This window comes from Bombyx mori, chromosome 16 (genome assembly GCF_030269925.1).
Source record: "Bombyx mori chromosome 16, ASM3026992v2".
NCBI classification, from domain to species: Eukaryota; Metazoa; Arthropoda; class Insecta; order Lepidoptera; family Bombycidae; genus Bombyx; species Bombyx mori.
Window position 1 is genome coordinate 8,952,407 of NC_085122.1, and position 26,776 is coordinate 8,979,182.

The 26,776-nt window shown below is 36.4% G+C and overlaps 5 protein-coding genes and 1 long non-coding RNA gene across 9 annotated transcripts; 3 read left to right on the forward strand and 3 right to left on the reverse strand.

The window, feature by feature from the left end:
• Positions 1-771: 771 nt before the first annotated feature.
• On the forward strand, positions 772-12,293 carry LOC101746631 (phospholipase A2). Of its 3 annotated transcripts, none has more exons than XM_021349837.3 (5): positions 774-1,032; positions 6,318-6,480; positions 7,951-8,110; positions 10,738-10,890; positions 11,106-12,293. In XM_021349837.3, the coding sequence occupies exons 2-5, from the start codon at positions 6,351-6,353 to the stop codon at positions 11,194-11,196; spliced, it is 534 nt and encodes a 177-aa protein (XP_021205512.1). In that variant the 5' UTR covers positions 774-1,032; positions 6,318-6,350; the 3' UTR covers positions 11,197-12,293. The 3 variants fall into 3 exon arrangements, with proteins under 3 accessions (XP_062529049.1, XP_021205512.1, XP_004929039.1); XM_004928982.5 differs by having other exon boundaries at positions 775-1,032; positions 6,286-6,480; XM_062673065.1 differs by lacking the exon at positions 6,318-6,480 and having other exon boundaries at positions 772-1,032.
• Positions 8,998-9,852, reverse strand: LOC134200338 (uncharacterized). The gene is made up of 2 exons (XR_009975208.1): positions 9,477-9,852; positions 8,998-9,180 (listed from the first exon to the last, which is right to left on the reverse strand). It is a non-coding gene; the product is annotated as an uncharacterized LOC134200338 (long non-coding RNA).
• On the reverse strand, positions 12,271-15,016 carry LOC101746486 (phospholipase A2). Its single transcript, XM_004928981.5, has 4 exons — positions 13,402-15,016; positions 13,109-13,268; positions 12,797-12,949; positions 12,271-12,692 (listed from the first exon to the last, which is right to left on the reverse strand). The coding sequence occupies exons 1-4, from the start codon at positions 13,562-13,564 to the stop codon at positions 12,602-12,604; spliced, it is 567 nt and encodes a 188-aa protein (XP_004929038.1). The 5' UTR covers positions 13,565-15,016; the 3' UTR covers positions 12,271-12,601.
• A 934-nt stretch (positions 15,017-15,950) lies between these two features.
• Positions 15,951-18,850, forward strand: LOC101746346 (phospholipase A2). Its single transcript, XM_012692653.4, has 4 exons — positions 15,951-17,853; positions 17,987-18,146; positions 18,276-18,428; positions 18,533-18,850. Exons 1-4 carry the CDS (start codon positions 17,682-17,684, stop codon positions 18,621-18,623), a joined length of 576 nt encoding a protein of 191 aa, XP_012548107.2. The 5' UTR covers positions 15,951-17,681; the 3' UTR covers positions 18,624-18,850.
• A 3,297-nt stretch (positions 18,851-22,147) lies between these two features.
• LOC101746203 (phospholipase A2) lies at positions 22,148-23,539 on the reverse strand. Of its 2 annotated transcripts, XM_004928979.4 has the most exons (4): positions 23,154-23,539; positions 22,861-23,020; positions 22,579-22,731; positions 22,148-22,474 (listed from the first exon to the last, which is right to left on the reverse strand). In XM_004928979.4, the coding sequence occupies exons 1-4, from the start codon at positions 23,323-23,325 to the stop codon at positions 22,384-22,386; spliced, it is 576 nt and encodes a 191-aa protein (XP_004929036.2). In that variant the 5' UTR covers positions 23,326-23,539; the 3' UTR covers positions 22,148-22,383. The 2 variants fall into 2 exon arrangements, with proteins under 2 accessions (XP_004929036.2, XP_062529045.1); XM_062673061.1 differs by having other exon boundaries at positions 22,148-22,731.
• Positions 23,540-24,658: 1,119 nt separating this feature from the next.
• On the forward strand, positions 24,659-26,446 carry LOC134198703 (phospholipase A2-like). Its single transcript, XM_062673170.1, has 5 exons — positions 24,659-24,698; positions 25,272-25,439; positions 25,573-25,732; positions 25,866-26,018; positions 26,123-26,446. Exons 1-5 carry the CDS (start codon positions 24,659-24,661, stop codon positions 26,211-26,213), a joined length of 612 nt encoding a protein of 203 aa, XP_062529154.1. The 3' UTR covers positions 26,214-26,446.
• Positions 26,447-26,776: the final 330 nt, after the last annotated feature.

A 26,776-nucleotide genomic window follows, 5' to 3' on the forward strand; every position in this document is an offset into this window, starting at 1 on the left:
TACTACTGGGAGAATTGGGTAATACAGATCGAGAAAAGGTGGTAATGCCTCTACGATTGACCGATTCATATAATATATTACTCGTAATACGTCCTTACGGGTCCATCTGATCCAATAGACGCCTTCAGCTCTAATACTAGGAGCAGGCTTAGGAGCCCCGGTAACCGTACTCGTCGAACTCGACAAAGAGGTCGACGAGCAACTTAACCCTTGCCTCAGCTCGCTGAGTTTCTCGCCTGATCTTCTCAGCTGGTCGCGATTTCGATCTGGTAGTAAATTCATTTGCGAAGCAACTGCTCTTGAGTTCTTAGGTCTCCTTCGGAGGCGCTCTGGCAGCTGTTAGCAAATCCCACTCCTCCTGGCCGAGCCTCTGCTCGCCCACCTGTCCTGGTGGAACTGGAAAGGCCTCCAGGCCACCAGTATTCCTCAATCATAAAAAAAGCTGTACACCATTACCCGAGACGACTGAATTTTTCGTCTCAGGAGGGCTATTATGTAAGTTCACAACGTAGAGACCGTGTTAAATAAAAACTATATACCTACGAAAAAAATTATAATCAAAAACTCGAAGTTTAAATTTTTGCAATTTAAATTTCGTTAAATCAGAAAAAGGAGAATTAAAGGTCCCAAGTTTAGTAACAATCACTTTACGAGTTTAAAGTACGAAGCTAACCTCTGCAGAGTTCATCGTGTGTCGTCCTTTGAAATAGAGTAAATATTTTGTTAGCTGTGTTTTCTTTATAGTTTTCAAAAGAACAAACGTTATTATCACTAGCTACGTGTGGATGTATTGTTTTATTTTTAAATAATATCTCATATTTTGTTCGGTCGCGGCTGGAACTGGGACGCTCGACCTGGTGTAAACATTTTAATAAATAAACGCTAAAAAAATCTGCAACAACCAGTAATTTCTTCAGTATACACTGAAACAGAAAGGTCAAAAGAGAAGGACATACAGATGATGAATATCAGAGTGGACGTAGTGTAGTTGACGAGCTCACTAACTCTGCTGTCTTGAAAATGAACTGAAAGGTATACTATAATGTTTACTATTTCCTTAATAAAACAGTTTGTATTTCAGTAGCGTTAGTATTAATTTTTTTGGCACCGTAAATAAAATATTACGGTTTTACATAACAATAAAACCGATATTATGTGCCGAGAAGGAAAACATACAGCATTGTATTATGAAGAAGCAGTGTGTACTTAGCTTAGATTCCTTGTCTATGTCCAACCATAGACAGTCAATTTAGTTCCATCCTTAGCCGCTAGGTGCTGCCAGCAAGTATAAAGGGAGCGCAGCCATCTTTGATCTTCATAGTCTTCACCAGGAAGAACTTCCTGCAATGCTGTATGTTTTCCTTCTCGGCACATAATATCGGTTTTATTGTTATGTAAAACCGTAATATTGATGTGCCTTTGGAAAACATACAGCATTGTATTATGAAGACGTGTTTGTTATCTGCTGGTGAAATTATTAAGCACAACGCTATGATGAAATAGGTAAAGCCATAATAAAATTATGAAGCGCAATGATAATGTTCATAATTTATATAATTATTAAATCGAAAAAACAGTTGTTAACTTCCATGTTAATTCAATAATTAAAAAATATTTATAAGTTTGTAATAAACATTTTATCTTGTATATACAAGAAAATGTATAAATTGTATAAATGATGTATATACATCATGTAGAAGTAAATGTGTTGAGAAAAAAGAATCGTGAGGATCTTTACGAAGCTCTATTATTCGGCAATAATTATTGTAAACGTTTGGATGATTTGCAATTGCCTCTAGAAATATTTCGTCCATTGGTTCATTATCAATCCATCTCAGAGGCTACTGCTGATCTACAACTTCTTAGAGATGCGTTGATGCCATTACCTCGTAAGGTTGAACGAAGACCAGTTTCCAATTACAGTACGGGATGCCGCTTTTGTGACAACACACATAGTTACAAAAAAGTCCTTACGAATCTTACCGGGCATGTCTTTAGTTTCATGTTTAGAAAGCACTTATGCAGATTATTGACAAAAATGGATTTCAATTTTAGACCCAAAGACTGGTATCAGAAAGATGTTTTTCTCTGTTATCAAAGAAACTGTCTTTAGAAATGTTGAGCAAAGTAAGGTCATTAACTCTGCGTCCCGTAGCCAGCAACATGGTTGTTGGTGTCCTTCAAGCTACATTGAGGCGTGATGTGGTGGCTGGGTTTGAAGAAAACCAGTTTAGAACTATTCTCGGATCTCATGTGAATGGGACTACACTTAGTAAAATTGTAATAAGTAGTTGAATTTTGTTTAGCTATTCCGATGGCTTTTTTAAAATAGCAATTTTTATTAGAGAGCTTGAGAATGTTTGCTGTCCTACATGTATTTCGCCCACAGAAAGTCGACAGCGCTGCTTTATGATGCAGAAGGATTGTTTTATAGGCAAAATTTTCTTTTTGGAAAAGAAGAAAGAATTTGGCAACATCTGCAGACTTAGGATCAATTTTAAAACTGTAGCACCATATGCACCATATGCACCATCTTCTAGTTGCTGGTAAGTATGCTGACAAAGTGGATTGACACCAGCTAATTTTCAATAAATCTTCTCCTGTTTAGACCAGTCTATTATTTGTACAACCCCCCCCCCCCCTTTCTAAGCTTTCAGGGTTAATGTTTAACCTGTGGAGGAGGCAGGTTTTGGATTTCGTGCGAGTTATCTAGCGTTCGGGATCTGAGGGCTTGGAAACCCAAATGCTTTCGCTCAGTCTGGGAACACTACCAGGTAGGTTCCCTAGACACTGTTGAAGTGAGTCAGTACTTTGGGGAGAAGGTTGAGAGGAGGAATTCTCCATGCTAGTTGCATCCTCTACGGTCTGCTGAAGGTATCTAATCTTGGTCGGCGAATGGGTTTATATCCGGATGACCCCACTTTCGAAAAACTTTTGTGGTCACTTGTGGTAAAAAGTGCCATTTCGCAGGTTGATTTCCTCGTGATAGCCTGTCGGCTATGATGTTGTATCTCCCCGAGAGATAAGCTGACAGTTATCTTGAACTTATCGCTTAGGTTTAAAAATCGAAAGGTCAACGTTAGTGAAATACTTTCAGATTCATTTTGATTGTCACTACCATTACAAATAGCTCTTTTGTGGGTGAGCCGTTTCTGTTGTTGAGCTGACCATAGACAGGACGTTAATATTTTGTCTAATTGTAACCCCTACCCATGTCCGAAGCTTCCGTTGCCAGGAAATGGTTGGTTTTGGGTCTCGGCAATGTTTGACATGTGGCTCCGCGTCAGCACTGCATTTGTAACCCCTTTTCTTGAAACTTCGCAAGAAAATTTGCAAGTTAGCATAGATTGATGTAATTCCGTCAGAGTTTGAGCTAGGATGTTGTTGAGTGGCCACTTCATTTCTCGCAATTTTCCATCGAATCCCTAGACATGTCATCTCTTGAACCAGTGTACTAATTGATTTTTTGTAAGGCTGACTTGGCAGCCCAAATAATCCAAGAGTTTTACAGCTTATGTGGCCTGGAGACTCAACTTGGACTTCTTTTGATGGACCTGGTGGGATTTGCGTAGGTGGGATAACACTCAACATCCCTTTGCACGCAATGTTTCCGCGACCGAGCATGCTATGCAAGCAAAAAAGGTGTATTTGTCTTCATGGACCAAGAAAAAGTCGCGTAGGTAGGTTAACATTTGACTTCCCTATGTACGTAAGGTCTTCGCGACCGAGCATGCTATGGGAGCAAAAACGTTTATTTGTCTTGGTGAAACAAGATCATGTCGTGTAAGTAAGCTAGCACTTCGATTTTGCACGCAATGCCTCTGCGACCGAGCATGCTGTGGAAGCAAAAAGGTGTATTTGTCTTCAAGGACCAAGAGAAAGTCGCGTAGGTACGTTAACATTTGACTTCCCTATGTACGCAAGGTCTCCGCGACCGAGCATGCTATGGGAACAAAAACGTTTATTTGTCTTGGTGAAACAAGATTAAGTCGTGTAGGTAAGCTAGCACTCGATTTTGCACGCAATATCTCCGCGACCGAGCGACCGAGCGACCGAGCACCCTATATAATGGAAATTGACATGCCAGCCCAGATAATCCAAAACCTTCACAGCTTCTGCAGCCTGAATTTTCAACTTGGATTTGTTTTGGTCGACCAAAAGGAAGTCGTCTAGGTAGACTAGCACTCGAGTTCCTTTTGCACGCAAGGTCTCTGCGACCCAGCATGTTATGGAAGCAAAAAAGGTTAATCCAAAAGCTTCGCAGCTTCTGCAGCCTGAAGTTTCAACTTGGATTTGTCTTGGTCGACCAAAAAGGAAGTCGTCTAGTAGACACTAGCACTCGAGTTCCCTTTGCACGCAAGGTCTCTGCGACCCGCATGTTATAGAAGCAAAAAGGTGTGGCTCTGAAGCCAGATCGAAGGGTAGGCATGTCATTTCATACTAACTCATAAGAAGGTACCGATTCCTTCCTGGAGGTACTGATACTGGTACCTTGGTACTGATCCTCAAGAAGTATCGACGAAATTTTGCGACTGATACTAGAAAAATATTCCTGAGAAATGTTCAATTCTATCATCCAGTCCCCTGGGTGGAGAAAGTTTGGTACCTAGGTGTCCGAAAAACAGTTGGACGCATTGATCCGTCGCTTTTCTTCCGCAGAAATTTTTTTTTTTTGTTTTTTTTTTACGGTATTTGGTAACCATACATGGTTTACAAATTATTACAATTTTGGTGGCACTCAGTGCCTCCCGTCGGTGTCTTCAATTGCCCCCCTCTGGATTGTGCCAGATGTTACGGACTATGATTGTTTATAATGTTTGGCTTACCTTTTGTACGAGATCGTGACAAATAGGATTGTAGCCCTCCGAGGGACTGAATAGATTTCAATTTACTATTATCAAACAAAAATTCCTCAATGAGTGGTGCGTTGGCAACAGGATACTTTGTTAGAGACCACGGAAATTAAACTTTGACGTCTTATTTCTATACATACGGCCCTTTTTTCCGTATACAATTTAAAACGCTTTTTACGGGTAACTTGTACGACGGAGACGATTTGTCAAAGTTTTCAGTAATTATGTTACAAAGATTATTAGTTTAAATCTGTTGTGTTTTTGTCAAAATTTCCGTATTGACGAGATCAATTTGTTTACAACAATTTTCGTTACATTCAATTGTTACACACAGTTGATGCATTATTAGATTTACAACGTCACTGACCTGGTGGGATAACGAGCCGATTCGAAGATCGACCGTTACCTTTGAATCCCGTCGTTTCTTACGCAGAGACTCCTTTTGTTCTTTTTCGCTTGACGAGCTGTTCGAACGCGAGGCGTCTCCATCGCGTCTCGCCTGGACATCTTCCCTCTCGGAAATTATGGAGCTTGACTCAACATCACCTCCAACAGATGACGCGTGATTCATGGCGTCCGATGATAGGATTGGTAAATAATACTCGTAATGATTGCAAAATAACACTCATAGAAACACAAAATAAATATTTTTTGCAATTAATAAGAAGTCGAATAAATATTAGTGGACTTGCGACTTCACAGTACGAAAGTACACAACGCTATGAAGATCAAAGATGGCTGCGCTCCCTTTATACTTGCTGGCAGCACCTAGCGGCTAAGGATGGAACTAAATTGACTGTCTATGGTTGGACATAGACAAGGAATCTAAGCTAAGTACACACTGCTTCTTCATAATACAATGCTGTATGTTTTCCAAAGGCACATCAATAATTATTACTATGTGACTTTTTGTTATAATCTTTTGCAAATCATGTTCTACGTTTGGTATGCTTTGAATATTTTTGTGTTCGGGAGGTGAAATTTGAATGGCATTATTATAAAAATAGTAGTAATTATTTGTTTTAACTCACTAGTAAAATCCGATATCATTGTAATCAATGTATCAACAAATAAATTTGTTCAAACTACCCTCATGTCTCCCATTTTGTGTTGATAGTACTATCACGAAACCTTCACTGATGTACTCTTCTAAAGTAACATGTATAAAGAAGACGTGTACGACGTAATGTTACGATATATTGTTAATGAAGAGGACAATATTTTTGATATAAATTCGATGTTTAGCAAATAGTGCAATACTCTAATTACGTAATGCATATTGGAATCATTTAAGGCGAATCATCTACTCCTCGACTCACCCCTATTGTATTGACAAATACACACAAATGACGTCACAGGAAGTGAAAGAAATACGTAATGAATTAAAACTGTATTCGGTTAACTTAGTTATTCAGTATTTCACATGTTTCAGCAACTATTACTACTGTATGACATTTATTTAAGCCTTTGACGCATCGAATAAAATATTCCTGTGAAATGTTTCGTCATTTATTCTGTCTCATTGTTCTGATCGCCGTTCACACTAACAAAGCGGCAGAGATCAGGATCGATCCGGATATTTTTGGTTTTCAAAGCGCCATATACGAAACTAACTTTGTGTTCCCTGGTGAGCATTCTTTAATTTAGTAAATTATACTACAGGATGACCGAATTCTGCTCGGCTTTTTTTTGATAAATTTTGTTTTTTAGAAATTAAATACGAATTACATATTGATACTACTGGTGGTAGGACCACTTGTGAGTCCGCGCTGCCTATTTCTGCCGTGAAGCAGTAATGCGTTTCGGTTTGAAGGGCGGGGCAGCCGTTGTAACTATACCTGAGACCTTAGAACTGATATCTCAATGTGGGTGGCGCATTTACGTCGTAGATGTCTATGGGCTCCAGTAACCACTTAACACCAGGTGGGCTGTGAGCTCGTCCACACATCTAAGAAAAAAAAAATATATATTATTTGTTATTTTCGTTCAATAAAAAAAAAGTTGGTTTAAGTTGATTATCGATAAAGTTGATTATTGAAAACACGAATAAAACAACATTTTCTGAAAATAAATCGTAGCTTTATCGATTTTTCGCTCCCAAAATCCCATGTATACTAAATTTTATGAAAATCGTTGGGAGCCGTTTCCGAGATTCAGATTATATATATATTTATATACAAGAATTGCTTACTTTAAGATATAAGATTATGTTTTTTTAATTATTAAATTTCTGTTAACATAATCGGTAAAATAAAAGTTAAGTAAACATAAACGTCGAGCTGTCCTTTTTTAATTTCATATTGCTGTGTTTGTGGACGAGCTCACGGCCCACTTGGCGTTAAGTGGTAACCGAAGCCATAAATCCATCTTGAGGAACGAATTCTACTAATATTATCAGAAACGCATTACTGCTTCACAACAGAAATAGGCAGGACGGTGGTACCTACCCGTGAGGGCTCACGATACCCTACAAATAGTACAAATTTAGCTTATGAGATTCGAGGATAATGAGAAAGCATTTGAGATATGAGATTGAAGTCTCAATGAAATTTCTCACCACCACCACCACCACCACCACCGATTTATACGAAGATAATACTATAACTTCAATAGTAGTCGTCGTGGCCTAACGGATAAGACGTCCGGTGCATTCGTGTTGAAGCGATGCACCGGTGTTCGAATCCCGCAGGCGGGTACCAATTTTTCTAATGAAATACGTACTCAACAAATGTTCACGATTGACTTCCACGGTGAAGGAATAACATCGTGTAATAAAAATGTAACCCGCAAAATTATAATTTGCGTAATTACTGGTGGTAGGACCTCTTGTGAGTCCGCGCGGGTGGGTACCACCACCCTGCCTATTTCTGCCGTGAAGCAGTAATGCGTTTCGGTTTGAAGGGTGGGGCAGCCATTGTAACTATACTTGAGACCTTAGAACTTGTATCTCAAGGTGGGTGGCGCATTTACGTTGTGGATGTCTATGGGCTCCAGTAACCACTTAACACCAGGTGGGCTGTGAGCTCGTCCACCCATCTAAGCAATAAAATAAAAAAAATAAAAATTCAATAACTTTAAGGTTATTTATGAAATTTAGGTACAATGTGGTGTGGTGCAGGACATGTGGCAGAGAGTTACGAGGATTTGGGTTCGGAGTGGGAGACCGACATGTGCTGTCGGGAGCACGACCACTGCACTGACCTCATACCCGCCGGGGAGACCAAGCACAGTCTCACCAATGACGGCTTCTATGCCAGGTAATATTTTAACGATTTTAAATAATAGGTCGGGGAAAAAGTTTCTTCGCACTTTTTAAGAAAAAATTTTTTTTTTTTTTTTATATTGTTTATTTACATTTAACTAAAGTATGCAGGTACCATTTTGTTCGATAACTTTTCTTTATAAGATTCACTCATCTTGAGAGTACGAAAAATTAATAAAAATCACACATTTTCCTAAATTGAATTTGGAATTATCTTCTTTAAAATTTAAACTTTTAATAATACCTAAACCAGCCAGATACAAATATAATAGTATAGCCCTTCGATCAACAATAGTAACTAGATAAAGGGATACGTACAAAATTAAAGCAAAAACTGTCCGCGTGAATATATACTTATATAGCTACATTCGTTTACTAACAAACGGAGAAAAAAGTTTTGAAACACTTTTACTTTCAAACTAATAACAACTATGGCACCTAGTAATAAAGTCACAAATCTTCAAAACATTATCTAATACTTACGATCATTCGTCACATAAAACGAGCAAAGCAATAAATTACTCCTGTCACTTACCAATAAAAAGACATATTTTAAACAACTTTTAATGTTAAATCAATCTTAAGGTGCAACAAATAAAGTAACTTTTCCCTTAATTGCTCTGAGAACTAACATCGTTTTGCTTTATTTATTTTTGCTTCTTGAAATGCCGATTTCTATTTACTACAGGAGGTAAGGGAGTCACGCTTAACACTAAAATAATTTATTAATGAATTAAAGTAAAAGTTTAGTTGTTTACTTTTTATGTTTTGGAAATGTATGTTTGTTAGTATCTATACATTACTTATTATTTTATTAGCGTTACGTTTTTGTGTAATATATATTTTTAAGTTTTCGCGACCAGTGCACATAATAAAACAACGTTTAAACGGTTTCAAGCGTGGTATTTTTATTACAATGTTTCGGCCACATTTCAGTAGCCGTGAGCACGGAAGGCAAAGATGTCCAGTGTCAATAAGCGGAGTTCTTAGCTGGCTTATAAAAGTCATCTCTTGTTTCTCTGGCGACAATCGAGATCCATTCTGCACACGTGATTGCTAGGAAAGCTAAAATAAAAATGGAAAGCTAAGTATCTAATGAGAGTCCAACAAACAGACACAAAAGCAGCATTAACCAATTTTAACCAACTAATTTTGAAGTGCTGCTAACAAATTTAAAAAAATTATTACAACACAAATCTACTCCATGCATTTACTGTTCTGTTAAGCAAAAGTTTGTCCATGTGTTGGCCGAGCCTTGGCCAAGATTTGTAGCGGTGGTTAAAAATCGGTAATTTTGTTCAAAATTTAATATTATTTATAAGTTTAAAGCTTACAATATAGTTTATACTTCATGTACTTACCGAAAGTAAGATACTCCGGCCGTTAAATTGCTTTTTCGGGCCTTATTTTTGCAACTTTTGAATACACACTGCGGTATTGTGAGACGGGTTGACATTGGCTGTGTTTGAAGTGAACTAAACAAAATAAGAGCTCACATTTCAAGTGCGCTGTTATTTGACGAGACGGATTTTATGCACCGACCCGAAATCTAGTTACTATTGTTGATCGAAGGTATAGCCAAACAGATTTTATTACAAGTTCATACAAGGTATATGGCGAAGGAAGATCTTCCAGCAACGTTTTTGTTCGGCAAACGAGCATTATCGCTTGGAGCTTGGATGTCACTAAACGATTATTTTTTTTAAATTATTATTATTACCTTTCATATTTTTGTCATTTTTTTCCTGTACCTATACGCTGGTAGCCTAAATACGCCCGGACGTGTAGGTGAGCTCACGGGCTCAACCCGAGAGAATTTGCTAACACTAGCCCTAGCAAGATCAGCGCTTCGCCGAATCTACCACTGGATCGGAATAGCGATTCATGGAGAGCTCAGTAAGCTGTGTCTATGGGTTAGTTCGCTCGTCGAACCCTTCGTAGTAATCAACAAGTTCGACTAAGATTTTCGTCAAATTACTTCTAATCGCTGATAGCTACATAATTCAAATTAATGCCAGAGAATATAACCTATTTTCTTTAGTCATCCAATGAAATGTTTTCCGAATTTGATGACGTCATTAAAATAACTACAAAACAGTACTAGTTACAACCCAGCTCCAGACACAAATTTAAAGGCCGACATTGAAGCATTTGGGCAGTGATTCTCAACTTTTAGAAAAGAGAAAGGTAATCTGCACAAATAAAAATCGTCCACTTATCTATAGTGGTAGGACACAGTGTAAAACAATATGATAATGATTTTGATTGTAAAATTTGGTTACACATTTTAAGAATTCGGCGGTGAACAAAAGTGCCGCGGCATAATGGTTGAGAATCACTGCTTTAGGTTAAAAAAAATATTTTTTTATTGCTTAGTTGAGTGAACGAGTTCACGGCCCACGTGGTGTTAAGTGGTTACCGAAGCCCATACATATCTACAACGAAAATGCCGTCACCTACCTTGAGATATAAGTTCTAAGGTCTCAGTATAGTTACAACGGTTGCCCCACCCTTCAAAGAGGCAGAAATAGGTAGGGTGATGGTACCTACCCGTGCGGACACACAAGAGGCCCTACCACCAGTAATAAATTATTTAATTTAAAATAATTTCATTTCTTTCAGATTAAGCTGTGAATGTGATGAAAAGTTTCGGCTATGTCTTAAAAATGCTAATACGGATATATCGCATACAGTTGGCATGACGTACTTCGATACTATTGGAACGAAGTGTTACAGAAAGGACTACCCGGTCGTAGGTTGCCAGATGTACGGAGGGTGAGTACTAAGCTTACAAAAGACTAGCGGCCCGCTCCGGCTTCGCTCGGGTCTTTAAAATACACATGGTGAGGTCCCGCGTCCTTTCACGGCAGTGCTTTTGCAAGAGACTTAGTTCTTCGAGTGAAGCCTTATTTGGGTCCGGCTAATTAACCGCCGCCCGACATTCGGCGTGGACTCAAACAGGTTCTTAATACAATCTGTTTTAATTCCAGCATGTTCATGCCAATTTGTTTGGAGTACGAATTCGATAAGAAGAGCGAACAGATCTACCAGTGGTTCGACGTCAAAGGGTACTCTGAGTGAACATGAATCTACTGAAATCACTTCCAGGAAGTGCAGGATTTTTTCTCTTATTCTTTTCTCTTATATCCGTTATAGACTAGTCAACAAGTGCCATTTGCACCAACTTTTTTCAGCAGTCTCCGAAAACTATAAATGAGGGGTCATTCGATTCGGAATGGCATTTAGATGATTTTTGAAAAAAATTAAGTTCCGCTTGCAAAAAAAGTTGGTCCAAATGGCACTTGTTGACTAGTCTATTAAGAAAAAATAATAAATTATAACTCAATATTATTTTATGTATTGTATAATAAATATATAAATAATTAATAAGAACTTATTTTATGTAGAATCGATTGTGTTATTTTTTAAAAAAGAATTGAGTAATTTTTTAATATTTGTTTGATTAACGAGGAAAAAAGGATGTTAACAATTAATTGAGATTATCATGAGAATTTAAATAATTTAATTATACTCTGAAGATAGATGAATAAAATGAAAATCTAAGTATACAAAATGTGATTTAATTTAACATACATACATATAAACTATACGTAAGTGAAGAAGTTTAAAACGAAAAAGTAGTTTAAATTAAAATCGCTGGGACGAAATGTCACCTTGGCAAACTTAAGGTCATTAACATTCGATGTTTATATTTATTGCTTGCTCATTTGTGTTAGCTGTGTGAAGTTTATATTATCATTATTGTAAGTTACGTTAGTTAGTTCAATCAATCTGATTTAATTGAGGTGGTGGGTGAGTCAGAATTTATATACTACGTTATACAATTAGCTTGATTCTAGAACATTAGCCATTGCCGCTTGTAGAATAGAGGCATTTTTTTTAAGGGATTTTATGACCTGGTAACTGAGACCTTTAAGTCATGTCTTATTTTAATTTATATTCATATTTTCAAGGTCAAGGGACAAGGTCCCATAGACTAGAATGCCACCCATCATGATATTTAAGGCCCGAAGTCAAAGCTTTAAGTGTTCATTAAGTTGCTAATAATGATATGTATTTTGTAGACTTTTTCATTAAATTTGCATTCCTGAGCCTAAAATGTCGTGTGAATTTCTCGAATAAAACGTAGGAAAGTTTTAATAAATTTCATTTATTTCTATTATTTTTTTTAATAAATTACGTCATTAATCAGAGGTTACAACATTTTTGCATTACACTACAATAAAGAAATGTATGGAAATTATTTTAAATCAAAGTTAAACAATAGTTTACAGCTGATTGATATCTTCCTTTAAAAAAACAATATTTATTAATTACCTACATATGATATTATCAAATCAGTTGGTTAATTTAAAATACTTCCTAATTCTTAACTAAAATTACAAACTATAGGAACAATAGTATCACATTAATATTATAATAACTATGGGCTGCATCCGGGAAGGTGTTCAGTATGTCCAGATCATCAGTTGGCGTAGTTCCTGACGTCGAACCACTGGTAGATCTGTTCGCTCCTCGTATCGTAATCGTACTCCAAACATTTCTTTCTGAACAATCTGTAACAGTTAAGCAATACTTTAGAGATGCGATCAGTATTATCTTAGGACGACCTTGAACACGGTATCCTGTCGATAGTACTTCAGTTAGATTCAGTACTGACCCTCCGTAAGTGTTGCAGCCTACGACAGGGTAGTCTCGTCTGTAGCACTTAGTGCCGAGCGCGTTGAAGTATATCTTGCCGATTCTGCGCGACGTCTTCGTGTTAGCTTTGTTCAGACACAGCCGGAATGTCTCGTCACATTTACAGTTCAACCTGGAAGAATTATGATAGCTATATGATGATACTAATAAAATAAAATAAAATAAAATACTTCTTAAAGAACTATTGCCTTATATAAGAAAAAATCTTATTGAATTTATAGTACTATATTATGTTTATTTTGTTTTATTAAAATGTCCGTGTAGTAAGTACCTGGTGTAGAAGGCATCGTTGGTGAGGCCGTGCTTGGTCTCCCCGGCGAGTATGAGGTCAGTGCAGTGGTCGTGCTCCCGACAGCACATGTCAGTCTCGCGCGCTGAGCCCAGGTCCTCGTAGTTCTTCGCTATGTCCCCTTTACCGCACCATTTTGTACCTGAAAATAATAAAGACTATATTTTTAAATTACTGATACTTTTTCGCTGGAACTAAGTATTGATTAGACAAACAGTTAGTCTGTAGTTGATACGCAGAAATTAAATACAATCATTTAGTAAAAAAACTCTTACCAGGAAATATGAAGTCGAACTTCTTCCTTGCTATTGTTTCACTTTGAATATCTAGTACGTCTTCATCGATATTAACAGCAGCGTCGTTCGCGAACCAGCTGCCGGTCACTCCGTTAATGTATAAAACGATCATTAGAAAGAAACAATATAAACAAGCGGCCATTTTGAACACCTCAACGGCTTTATGTATTCGTACTGTTAAAGTATTACACTGTTTGAAGAGCGTAAATTAGTAAATAAACCTGTATCGGCTAGTATTACTCTTGTGTTACTGAATGAAGGAAGTCACTGAATATGACTTTATATGTAATGTTTTATCGTTCATTATTTTGTTCAAGTTTCCTTTAGCATGACGTCGTTGTGTTCATCAATAAACTGGGACTAGCCAAGAAGCAACAATACGTAAGCACATTTAGAGCGTATACATACGTAATACAATATATACAAATACATAGGTACGTAATACAAATATATTCCCACGTGGCGATGAGATAATAAAAATTGTGGTGTCAGCTAAATTTAAAAAAAAACGAATTTAGTACTAATCTACTTATATGACGAACGAATTGAGAGCCTTCTCTTTTTCTACTTAAAATTGGTTGGAAATAACGCAAACGCAGGATTCAAGCAATAGGATGGTGGTATTTACCTGTGTCTCGCTACCCCTCTCTCTCTTTCAGCCCACAAAGGTCCACTAGCCGAATATTACGATATGTTCTACAATAAGTAAATGTCCGCCATCGCATCATGGTGGTATAATGTTCAAGTTACGCTGCTGCCTATTAACCAGTGACTCCCTCAGTAGCCTTTTATAACATTCACCGAAGAGATTGTGTAGTGCAATTTATAAACACAAAGCTGGAATCCATCATGAGGTGAATGCTGCCTTTTGCGTTGAGACAAAGGATGGAAGTTTCAATGATAATAAAGTAAAACAACCGTTATCGACTGATGCTTTAAAGTAGACAGATGTATGATAGACAGCGACTTGGCTCTGCCCCTGGCATTGCTGTGGTCCATGGGCGACGGTAACTACTTATCATCAGGTGGGCCGTACGCTCGTTTGCCAATCACTACTAAAGAATCCGTTTAAATGTAAACTAGCCCCTTACCACGAAGTAATTTAACTTCCGGTAATTCTTCCAGGCTGGTCTCGTATAAAGACTACATAAGAATATGGCTGACTGAATATGGAAACGAATGGTACTAGTGTAATTCAAATTTTAAAAAAACATATAACGTAAACGCACCTAATAACGACCCCTTAAAATCGGCACCCATTACCGCTCGATTCATAAAATTGTAATTTTAAACTATTTTATTAAATTTAGACCAGTGGTTGCTTTATAGAAAATATAGATGTGTTTGTATTACCAATATACATCACTTGCTCGTGTGCCTAAGCCAATGTATTAAAGAATAATTGGCTAGTTCGTCGTTGGAGTACGGAGACAACACAAATTTCATAGTAACCCGGTCCCGATTATGTAAGTACACTCATTCCGTTTTTAGTAAAAAAAATATAATCGTAAAGCATTCTAATGCGTCCGTCTGGTGTAGTGGTAAGTGACATGGTCACTACACAAGGGGGTCGCGGGTTCGAATCCCGCCAAGGGAAGATATTTGTATGATAAATATAAATGTCTTTTACAGGGTTATGGATGTATATTAAATATATGTATGTGTATAATAAACATCTTACATTTATTTCCGTTATCTGGTACCTGTAACACAAGTTCATTACGAACTTATCACGGGACCAGTTAACGTGGCGTGATTGTTAGTAAATATAAAAAAAAAAAAATGCAGTTTAAATATATTTTTTATGTCTTCTTAATATTTTAATGAACACAAATAACAAGTAATTTCCATGTGATGCAGAATAAATTTGTCTAAAATTCAATATTTAAAAGTGGCGATAATAGGAACATTTATCACAATTTTATTCCTATTACCGGCTCATGTTGCTATTTTGTTTTAGATGAATATTTTTGTTACTATGTTTTCCATTAAGATATATGAATTAATAAATAATTTGATATACTAATTTGATTGGTTAGTATGTCAAGCTGTATATGAGCCATTAACGCCATATAATTAGAAGTACAGATAGTTGTGAAAATCAGTAATTTTCTTAAGTTTTTTTTTTTTTGTAAATGTACGAAGCACATTACAAAAAAAATGATAATAATTGATTTACAAATATTGTATTTTCTTAGTTAAAATATCATTATCGTCAAATATTCATAGCTAATGCAGCTAGATAATCTCACAAATATACTAATACGCAATATGTTTACACATTACATACACATTGGCTTGGCTCTTCCCCTGGCATTGCTGAAGTCCATGGGCGACTGTAACCACTCACCATCAGGTGGGCCGTATGGTCGTCTGCCTACAAAGGCAATAAAAAAAAAAAACATTTTTATTTGTCGGTAATGTTTTACGATGTCCTTTAATATAACCTAATACCGATCTACCTGTACTTTTGCAGCTTTACACACAATATATAGTTTTTTCTTTAAAGTTATAGTCCTTTCGTATGTATGCCTAACTGTGTAAGTTAATAGTGTGTTAATATATTTTATTAATTTTTAGTACTGCGTAAATATAATGTAACTAAGATTACATTATCGCTTAATAAAAATTTAAAATATATAGCAAAAAATAGAATAAAACAGCAATTCATTATTGAATAAAAAACTAAACTATATTAAAAATCACCTATTGACTTCCACTTGAGTGTATTTAAAAATATTATTTACTTATTGCACATATTCGACTCGATAGATAGATTTGTTTCAGAAACATGGAACCACCAAGACGTCAACAATATACCTATAGCTAGTCAACTTGATTGATGGCCATTAATAATGAAGCAAATAAATGTATATGAAACCTCGAAGAGATTTCAGATTCCTAGAACAACTCTTCGGAACAAGAAAGATCACAAGTATACTGAAGAAAATTGTGGAGTTTTCACTAAGGATGAAAAACGCCAATTAATAGACTGATTTCACTATTTGGGAAGATTATATTTTCCTGTAAAAAAGGCAGTTATTGGAGACGGTGTCAAAATTAGTGAAAACATTAAATCTCCCACACCCATTTAAAGACGGAGTAACAGGAAGACACTGGCTTCAAAATTTGATTAAACCCATCCCACAATTTCAAAGAAGAATTGTCCAAAATTTGCCAACATATAGAAATGAAGTGAAAGAAGAAACATAAGGTCATGGTTTACTGATTGATGTGTATCAATATTTTGAATAAAATTAACAATTCTGCTAGAAGTTTTAATTGCGACGAAACCGAATTATTTTTGTGTCCCAAGACAAAATGAGTCATCGTAGAATGAAGCACCATAGAGGTATTGATGTATAATGATGAAAGAGAATGTTTAACTGGATGTATTGTTTTTGCTGACTATGAAATCGCACCTCCTGTTGTTTTTTACCCCTACAAGCGCATGGCTAAAAATTGTCATCAGTATTAATTACGTTTAAATTACTTTTAAGAGATTATTAAGAGAATTGTGACTTAATAATTAAAGTACCGTTGCTTCATATCAATAATTAAACTGACACAATAATTTTTATTTAACATGGCTAATTCTGTTGCTTTAGCGTTCGGTAATAGGTGCCAAAAAAACGCTAATAGGAACACACCCCATGCATTGGATCGGTAGTAGGGACATGGCTCTTCCCATCAATTTTTATTTTTTACTTTTTTAAATGTATTTTTGCTAGTTGTCCCTTTATTGCATTAAAAAAAGAGTTATCTTCGGAATCGTCAAAAAAAAAAGACAAAGCCAGTGATTGAACAACTGCTTATTTTTTGCCTATCAATCTGAACCTAGCTTAAACTGGCGGTAATGGGTGCGTTTACGTTAACTCATAATCTATGTTTGTAGTTTATTTCTCATTTAAATCAAATTAATTTTCGTACGTTCCCCAAGGGAAACCTAATTTACGTAAGAATGCAATAAACAAAATTTAACAACGCGTAGTCTTCTTACGTCTGTGATTTTGTAAAAGTAAATGACGTATTATTGTTGTAAATAATAGCGATGTAGATCAATGTTTCCCTTTGCGCGTTGTCCCGATTTATTGAAATCACGTCACAATACAGGAAACTGTGAAGAAACAGTTAAATGATATATAAAGGCAAATATTAAATAATTCATCGTTCAGTATTAAAAAGACTTCAATATGAGCAGCACCAATTTCTGAAATAGTTATATAAGTGCTTATTTTCTATAGAAAAAAGTTGTTGAAATGTTCAAAATGACCGCTTGTTTTTGTTGTTTCATTGTAATGATCGCGTTGTACATTAACGGAGTGACGGGCAGCTGGTTCGCGAACGACTCTGCTGTTAATATCGATGAAGACGTACTAGATATTCAAAGTGAAACAATAGCAAGGAAGAAGTTCGACTTCATCTTTCCTGGTAAGTGTTTTTTTAATAGTTTATCATAATTTATTTCTGCGTATCAACTACAGACTAACTGTTCGTGTAATTAATACTTAGTTCCACCGAAAAAGTATCAGAAAATTAAAAATATAGTCTTTATTATTTTCAGGTACAAAATGGTGCGGTAAAGGGGACATAGCGAAGAGCTACGAGGACCTGGGCTCAGCGCGCGAGACTGACATGTGCTGTCGGGAGCACGACCACTGCACTGACCTCATACTCGCCGGGGAGACCAAGCACGGCCTCACCAACGACGCCTTCTACACCAGGTACTACACGGACATTTGAAGAAAACGAAATAAACAGAATATTGTACTATAAAATCAATAAGATTTGTTCTTAAATAAGGCAATAGTTCTTTAAGAAGTATCATAATATAGTTATCATCTTTCTTCCAGGTTGAACTGTAAATGTGACGAGGCATTCCGGCTGTGTCTGAATAAAGCTAACACGAAGACGTCGCGCAGAATCGGCAAGATATACTTCAACGCGCTCGGCACCAAGTGCTACAGACGAGACTACCCCGTCGTAGGCTGCAACACTTACGGAGGGTCAGTACTGAATCTAACTAAAGTACCATCGACAGGATACCGTGTTCAAGGTCGTCCTAAGATAATACTGATCGCATCTCTAAACTATTGCTTAAATGTTACAGATTATTCAGAAAGAAATGCTTAGAGTACGATTACGACACAAGGGGCGAACAGATCCACCAGTGGTTCGACGTCAAGAACTACGCCAACTGATGACCTGGATACACTGAGCACCTTCCCGGATGCAGCCCATAGTTATTATAGCATTAATGTGATACCATTGTTCCTATAGTCTGTAATTTATTTAAGAGATGTAGCAGTACGTAAAAGACGGGTATTATAGATAAAGTTTTCTTGTAAATGTGGATCAATCACAATTACCTTGAATGTACATTTATAATTTAAGTGATAACCCAATAAAAATAAATGGAAGAAAATAAGTTTTTTAATTTATTTTAAAGTAATATAATTTAAATTAATTTTATTTTATTTATATATAATAATATGAATATCAAATTTAATTTTTATAACAGCACTTGTGCTTAAATCGGTGCACATATTCGTAATATGGAAATGCCTCAACTTTAAATTCAAAAAGAAGGATAACTTAGAAATTCCTTTGGTTTTGCGAATTCTTAGGATGTTTATTGGATTTTTTTTATTGCCCTTGTAGGCAGACGAGAATATGGCCCACCTGATATAGATAGATATAGATAGTACGAAACCCGCTGGCAGGTACCAATATTTCTAATGAAATATGTGCTTGGCAAATGTTCACGATTGACGTCGACGATGAAGGAATAACGTAAAAATCAAACCCGCAAAAATTATAATTAGCGTGGTAAGGTCCCGTGGTGGTAGGGTCTTGTGAGCCCGTACGGGTGGGTACCACCGCCCTGCCTATTTCTGCAGTGAAGCAGTAATGCACTACGGTTTGAAGGGTCGGAGCAGCCTTTATACTGTATACAGTGAGACTTAGAAGTCATATTTCAAGATGCTCGGCGTTGGCATTGACATTATTGATGTCTACCAGTGACTTCTTAAAATCAGGTTTTTTTTATTGCCTTTGTAGGCAGACGAGCATACTACCTGTCGTCAGCAATGTCAGGGGTACAGCCAAGTCGACGCCTCCCACTGTTAACTTTTCGCAGTCTTTGTTTGAAGAAGGATCTGTCATAGCGCTCAGGAAACATCGTGGAGGAGAGATCGTTCCAGAGTCGGATGGTACGAGGCACAAAAGATCTCTGGAAACGCACTGTCGATGAACGCAGCGGTTCCAGATAGTGTGGACGGAAAGTGGTGTGTTCACGAATCAACGTCGCGTCATACATTGATGGCTGTGATTGGCCAACTATGACGTCATATCGCACGAACCAATCACAAAACAGGAAACGCAATAGTGGCACCAAATGTGAAAAAAAAATTTATTACACGAAGAAAAAAGATGGACGCGCATGTCAATTCTATTTTGTAAAATAATTAAAAATAATATAATGAGTATTTGAAGAAGTAAACTCATTTATTCATTTTCTTGGCCACCTCAAGATACCTCTAACCTATGTATGCAATAAAATTAAAGTTCCTCGTTTATCGTCGTCGTGTTAACAATAAGACATTGTTATTCTTGTCATTTTGCTTCTTATTTATGATTGATTCAGTTGACGATTTAATCGAACTGCATCGATCGAGGTCGCAAGCGGGCTTAGCTGGTAGCTCCGCTTCTTTTAATCTCAGTTTACTTGAATCCACTTTTTTCTAATTAAATAGAAGGAGACACGAGCTCACCGTACACCAGAATTAGAGGCTACGTGGATTTTCTCCTGTGTTATGTTCCACGGTTGCACTACATGCGACGAGGACAAGATGACCAAGACTGCAGGGTGCGAAGGAGTCCACTTATTCGTTTAGTCGTGATGTAGAGTACATATTCCATATGCTTGCGTTCGAGTATTCGTGGTACGGAAATTTAGCGTGTCTTCGCAAAAGGAATAATAATCAAATCTGATACAAATAATAATAGTTCTATACCTATGAAGTTCCCTTTTACAGGCCATTTTATATGTAGACTATCTATGTCTGCCATTTTTTTTTTTAATCAAATGAATTTTTTTTGAAGCGTGTGTAAAATTACATTTTGAAATTTAATCATTTTTTTATTGATTTTGTTGTCATTTCATTTGTATTTTTTTTTCAATATTTACCCGATAAAAATACGAGTTATTATATGTTTAAGCGCAACTGCTTGACTGTAAAAGCTCTAAGAAAAGCGAATTATTTATTACATTAAATTGAAAAATCTTAGCGTATAATACATTATTCGTCGGGAAAATAATCCAGTCTTTATTTGTATCGACCAAGTTATTAAAATGGTATTTTGGAATTGTGCTATCGGAACATAGAAGACGTAAACAAAATCTAAATAATGAAGATAGCGGAACTTCAAACTTACTTAAAATATATGTTTATGTTATGTATATTTTAACTATACATATATGTAAAAACTTTAGAATCTCTTACTAACCTCTTCATTAGATTTTTTTTTCATTACTATTATATGTAGACGAGCTCAGGGCCTGGAGTTTAGCGGTCACTGGAGCCCATAGTCATCAACAACGTAAATGCTGCCACCCATCTTAAGACATGAGTTCTAAGTTTCCGTTTTTACAGTCCAAGTACCCTTCAAAATCAATCACAAAACAAATAAAAATGTATTACTGCTTTACGGTAGAAAAAGGAAGGGTAGTGATATCTACCTGTGCACAAGATGCTCTACCACTAGTAATTACGCAAATAAAAATTTTTGTGGGTTTGATTTTTATTACGATCGATACGAATGCACCGAGCGTCTTATCCTTTAAGCCACTATCACTTCAAACAACATTAACCACCAAAACAACAACCACAATTCTCATGAAGATGCTACTAACAATTTTCATTATATAATCTCATTATTATACAACAATAAAGACAATAAACGTCTCGTTACAAATACGCGCTTCCAAATTCGATAATTTTATGTCTTAATATCGGAGCTCTTTGAAAAAATTACGGTCGGTATTTTTACAACTATCTTGAGCTATTTTAATTCAAACTTAATAGGTAATATTAAATATTGTTTATCTTAATTATTCTGTTGATTATTTACGTACAATTATTATTTAATAATATAGTATTATATAACACTAGCGACCCGCCCTCGCTTCGCTTCGGAAACATTAAAACACACATGAAACCAAGAAAAAAATTTAAAAAAAAGTAGCCTATGTTCATCAGGGACAATGTCGGCTTCTAATGGAAAAAGAATTTTTCAAATCGGTCCAGTAGTTTCGGAGCCTATTCGAAACAAACAAACAAATCTTTCCTCTTTATAATATTAGTATAGATAAATAACATTAAAGGCTTATTTCGCCGGAAGCTGTCAAGCAGAAGGCGCCCATAAAATATATAAGTAAGAAATATGTAAGAATAAGTAAGAAATATGAATCAACTATTTACTTGATTATAAAATTACTGATTAAAAAATAAAAAGTTCTTTAAATTGCCTAATTATTAGGTTGTACCTGAACTAGTTCGTAAATAATGGCTCACATAATAATATTATGTGTGGCCGGAAGTGTTACTCTATAACACTACACTATCCTTACTTTTGACATTAAAGTCGAATCATTTCCATTTTATGTGCAACGATTCAAGCACAAGTACTGTTATCAGAATTTGAAATGAATTAAGCCAATCAATTTATTTCTACATATTTATTTTGATGTCACTTCAGTTATAAATGTACATTATAATATATTAATTGTGTAATCATTAATTATGATTAAACCACACTAAAAAATAATAATCTATAACTCGAATTTTACGTAATACTATAACTCTTAAATAAATTACAGACTATAGGAACAATGGTATCACATTAATATTATAATAACTATGGGCTGCATCCGGGAAGGTGTTCAGTGTGTCCAGGTCATCAGTTGGCGTAGTTCCTGACGTCGAACCACTGGTAGATCTGTTCGCTCCTCGTGTCGTAATCGTACTCCAAACATTTCTTTCTGAACAATCTGCAACAGTTAAGCAATAGTTTAGAGATGCGATCAGTATTATCTTAGGACGACCTTGAACACGGTATCCTGTCGATAGTACTTTAGTTAGATTCAGAACTGACCCTCCGTAAGTGTTGCAGCCTACGACAGGGTAGTCTCGTCTGTAGCACTTGGTGCCTAGCGCGTTGAAGTATATCTTGCCGATTCTGCGCGACGTCTTCGTGTTAGCTTTGTTCAGACACAGCCGGAATGCCTCGTCACATTTACAGTTTAACCTGGAAGAAAGATGATAGCTGTATGATGATACTTCTAAAAGAACTATTGCCTTATTTAAGAACAAATCTTATTGAATTTATAGTACAATATTCTGTTTATTTCGTTTTCTTCAAATGTCCGTGTAGTACCTGGTGTAGAAGGCGTCGTTGGTGAGGCCGTGCTTGGTCTCCCCGGCGAGTATGAGGTCAGTGCAGTGGTCGTGTTCCCGACAGCACATGTCAGTCTCGCGCGCTGAGCCCAAGTCCTCGTAGTTCTTCGCTATGTCCCCTTTACCGCACCATTTTGTACCTGAAAATAATAAAGACTATATTTTTAGTTTTCTGATACTTTTTCGATGGACCTAAGTATTGATTAGACGAACAGCGAGTCTGTAGTCGGTACCCAGAAAATAATTATGATCAACTAGTAAATAAACTCTTACCAGGAAAGATGAAGTCGAACTTCTTCCTTGCTATTCTTTCACTTTGAATATCTAGTACGTCTTTATCGATATTAACAGCAGAGTCGTTCGCAAACCAGCTGCCTGTTACTCTGTTAACGTACAAGGCGATCAGAACAATGAAACAACTCCAACACGCGATCATCTTGAACATTTCAACGGCTTTTTGTTTGAAACAATCGTCTTAAGGATATGCTATTAATTTGTAATAGCTCGCGTTTATAGCAGATGCTTACTGAATGATTGGAGTAATTGAAAATCTCTTATATACTATTTAATTGTTTACCTTCATTGATACATCTCGTTGTTTCCTTGAGCGTGACGACAGACAAACGTTGTCAATGAGCCGTCATCGTCGGGATAAGCCACAAAGGGAAAACTATTAATATTTAAATAACAATACGTATTACATTACATAAATTTTAATACTTGGCCACTGTTTGTTATTAGCGTAGTTACAGTCATTTACCGACCGATATTTCCTCAATAATAAATTTTTTTTAGATTTTCATATTTCCTAGATTTTCCCCGACAGGAAGAATCGAAAAACAAGACTAATTCTCCCACGTGTTTATGAATTTCATTGAAGTAAATATTCTGTTTAAGTTATCGTATTCAGAAAGAAAAAACAGTAATAGATAGGTCATTAACTCTCAGGCAATGATCATACCAAAATTTTATGGCCTAGGTCAGGGGTCGGCAAACTGCTTCTCTCGAGCCATACGCGGCGCTCTAGTTCCATACACATACATTCTTGCATAAAAAAAAATTTAAAAATCGCCCTGAATTGATTAACTAGAATTAGGTACCATTTCTATCTCTAAAGCCATGCAAAGCTTCCATTGAATTTGTTTGCTCAATTGTTTGTTATTGAAGTACAAGTTAGTGTTGTAACTAAATCTTTAGTTATTTAAATTTTTTACTTAAATAATAAGTGAACCGAAGTGATCTGATAATGTATTGTAATATATTGTCTGTTATAATTTTTCGTGAAAAAACACTACTTATAAATTAATAAATAGATATTTTTCTTATTAATAAATAGATTAAGTTTGTTTATCAAAAAACTTATTAAAGTACCTTTTATTGTTGGCGAGAACATTTTTTACTGACTCTATAAGAATTTTGAAATTTTTTTATTCTTTCAACTCAATGCTGTCGTAAGGCCTAGGTTTAAGTAAACATGAAATTAGAGTTTCTACGCCTAATTAGGACACCTCAATATTTAGATTTATTTGATGCAATACGTTTTCCCTACTGTTTTGTTATAGACAGTTTGAAAAAGAAAAAAAATATCATTTATTAATAACAACCAAATCTCATCCGTGACCAAAACAAACAAGAATTCGGTTGAGACCCAGAGGAGAAAATGATATTTAACTGTTTTGTCTTTGCCTATTTTTATAAGGATAAAAATATCTTTCACCATTCAAAGCTAAAAAGGGGCTCAACAAGCACAAGTCCAGGGTTGCATGAAGTCCTGCTCAATGAAGGCTGTCTCTGCTCTCAGGAAACGGTCGGAGCAGAGTATATCAATGCACCATGTGGCTTCGGAAGGAACTCCCCTCCACTGTGTTTTCCAGACGATATGACAATATGTCCCAACGGTGAACCGTGGTGTAGCTGTGGATATTAACCATCAGGAAAGCCTTTTGCTGGCGCCCCTACAATGAGAATAAAATAGCTCCAGATCACCACTCCGTGGTAGTACATTTGTTTTATTTTCTAACTAAAGTCGGTAGTGGTACCTAATGTTCTTTCCTGTTTGCGAATCCAAGACCTACCCAGTCAGCGCCATCGTCAGCCCGCATCGTGTTGTTTTGATCACGCCTTACAACTCAATAACAGGCATCTTTTGAAAGAACACAAATACGAACGTAATATTGTGCACATGTTTATTTGCGTAGTGTTATTGTAGGTAATTACTTTGAGACTGAGAGCATCCCGGCTTGTCCCAACTTACGACGGAGATCACTACGTCATGTTCAAGGAAACAATTAAACAATATAAAGACTAACACGATCACTCGAATTATTCAGTCTTACAAAGGCTTCGGTTCGAAAAGTCACAGTTTGAATTAATTAAAAAATCAAATCAAAGATGTTCAAAATGCTTTTTCCTGTGTTTTCATTATAATAATCGTTTTGTATATTAACGGAGTGACGGGCAGCTGGTTTACTGACGACTCTGCGGTTAATACCGATGAAGATGTACTAGATATTCAAAATGAAACAATAGCAAGGAAGAAGTTCGACTTCATCTTCCCTGGTAAGAGTTTATTTACTAATTGATCATAATTATTTTCTGCGTATCGACTACAGACTCGCTGTTCGTCTAATCAATACCTGGTTCCAGCGAAAAAGTATCAGAAAATTAAAAATATAGTCTTTATTATTTTCAGGTACAAAATGGTGCGGTAAAGGGGACATAGCGAAGAACTACGATGACCTGGGCTCAGCGCGCGAGACTGACATGTGCTGTCGGGAGCACGACCACTGCACTGACCTTATACTCGCCGGGGAGACCAAGCACGGCCTCACCAACGACGCCTTCTACACCAGGTACTTACTACACGGACATTTGAAGAAAACGCAATAAACAGAATATTGTACTATAAATTCAATAAGATTTGTTCTTCAATAAGGCAGTAGTTCTTTTAGAAGTATCATAATGTAGCTATCGTCTTTTTTCCAGGTTGAACTGTAAATGTGACGAGGCATTCCGGCTGTGTCTGAACAAAGCTAACACGAAGACGTCGCGCAGAATCGGCAAGATATACTTCAACGCGCTCGGCACCAAGTGCTACAGACGAGACTACCCTGTCGTAGGCTGCAACACTTACGGAGGGTCAGTACTGAATATAACTGAAGTACTATCGACAGGATACCGTGTTCAAAGACGTTCTAAGATAATACTGATCGCATCTCTAAACTATTGCTTAACTGTTACAGATTGTTCAGAAAGAAATGTTTGGAGTACGATTACGACACGAGGAGCGAACAGATCTACCAGTGGTTCGACGTCAGGAACTACGCCAACTGATGACCTGGACATACTGAACACCTTCCCGGATGCAGCCCATAGTTAATATAACATTAATGTGATACCATTGTTCCTATAGTCTGTAATTTATTTAAGAGTTATAGTATTACGTAAAATACGGGTTATAGATTATTATTTTTTAGTGTGGTTTAATCATAATTACTAATTACACAATTAATATCTAATGTACATTTATAACTGAAGTGACATCAAAATAAATATGTAGAAATAAATTGATTGGTTTAATTCATTTCAAATTCTGATAACAGTACTTGTGCTTGAATCGTTGCACATAAAATGGAAATTTTATTTATCGTATGACATTCGTTTACCCTGCGTGGTTATAATTTAAATTTACAATTTGTGAAATAATCGATAGCTTCTTTTGTTACATTTTTGAGATCTTCCACTTGGCCTGCGAATCTCGTTAGTGGGCATTCCATGACAATGTGGCGTACAGTGGGCATCCGCATTCACAGCTTTTGTTTTGCGTCCAGCCCCGTCTCTTCCGCAGTTGGTTACAGTAACCAACTCCCGTTCTCAGGTGGTTAAGCATACACCAG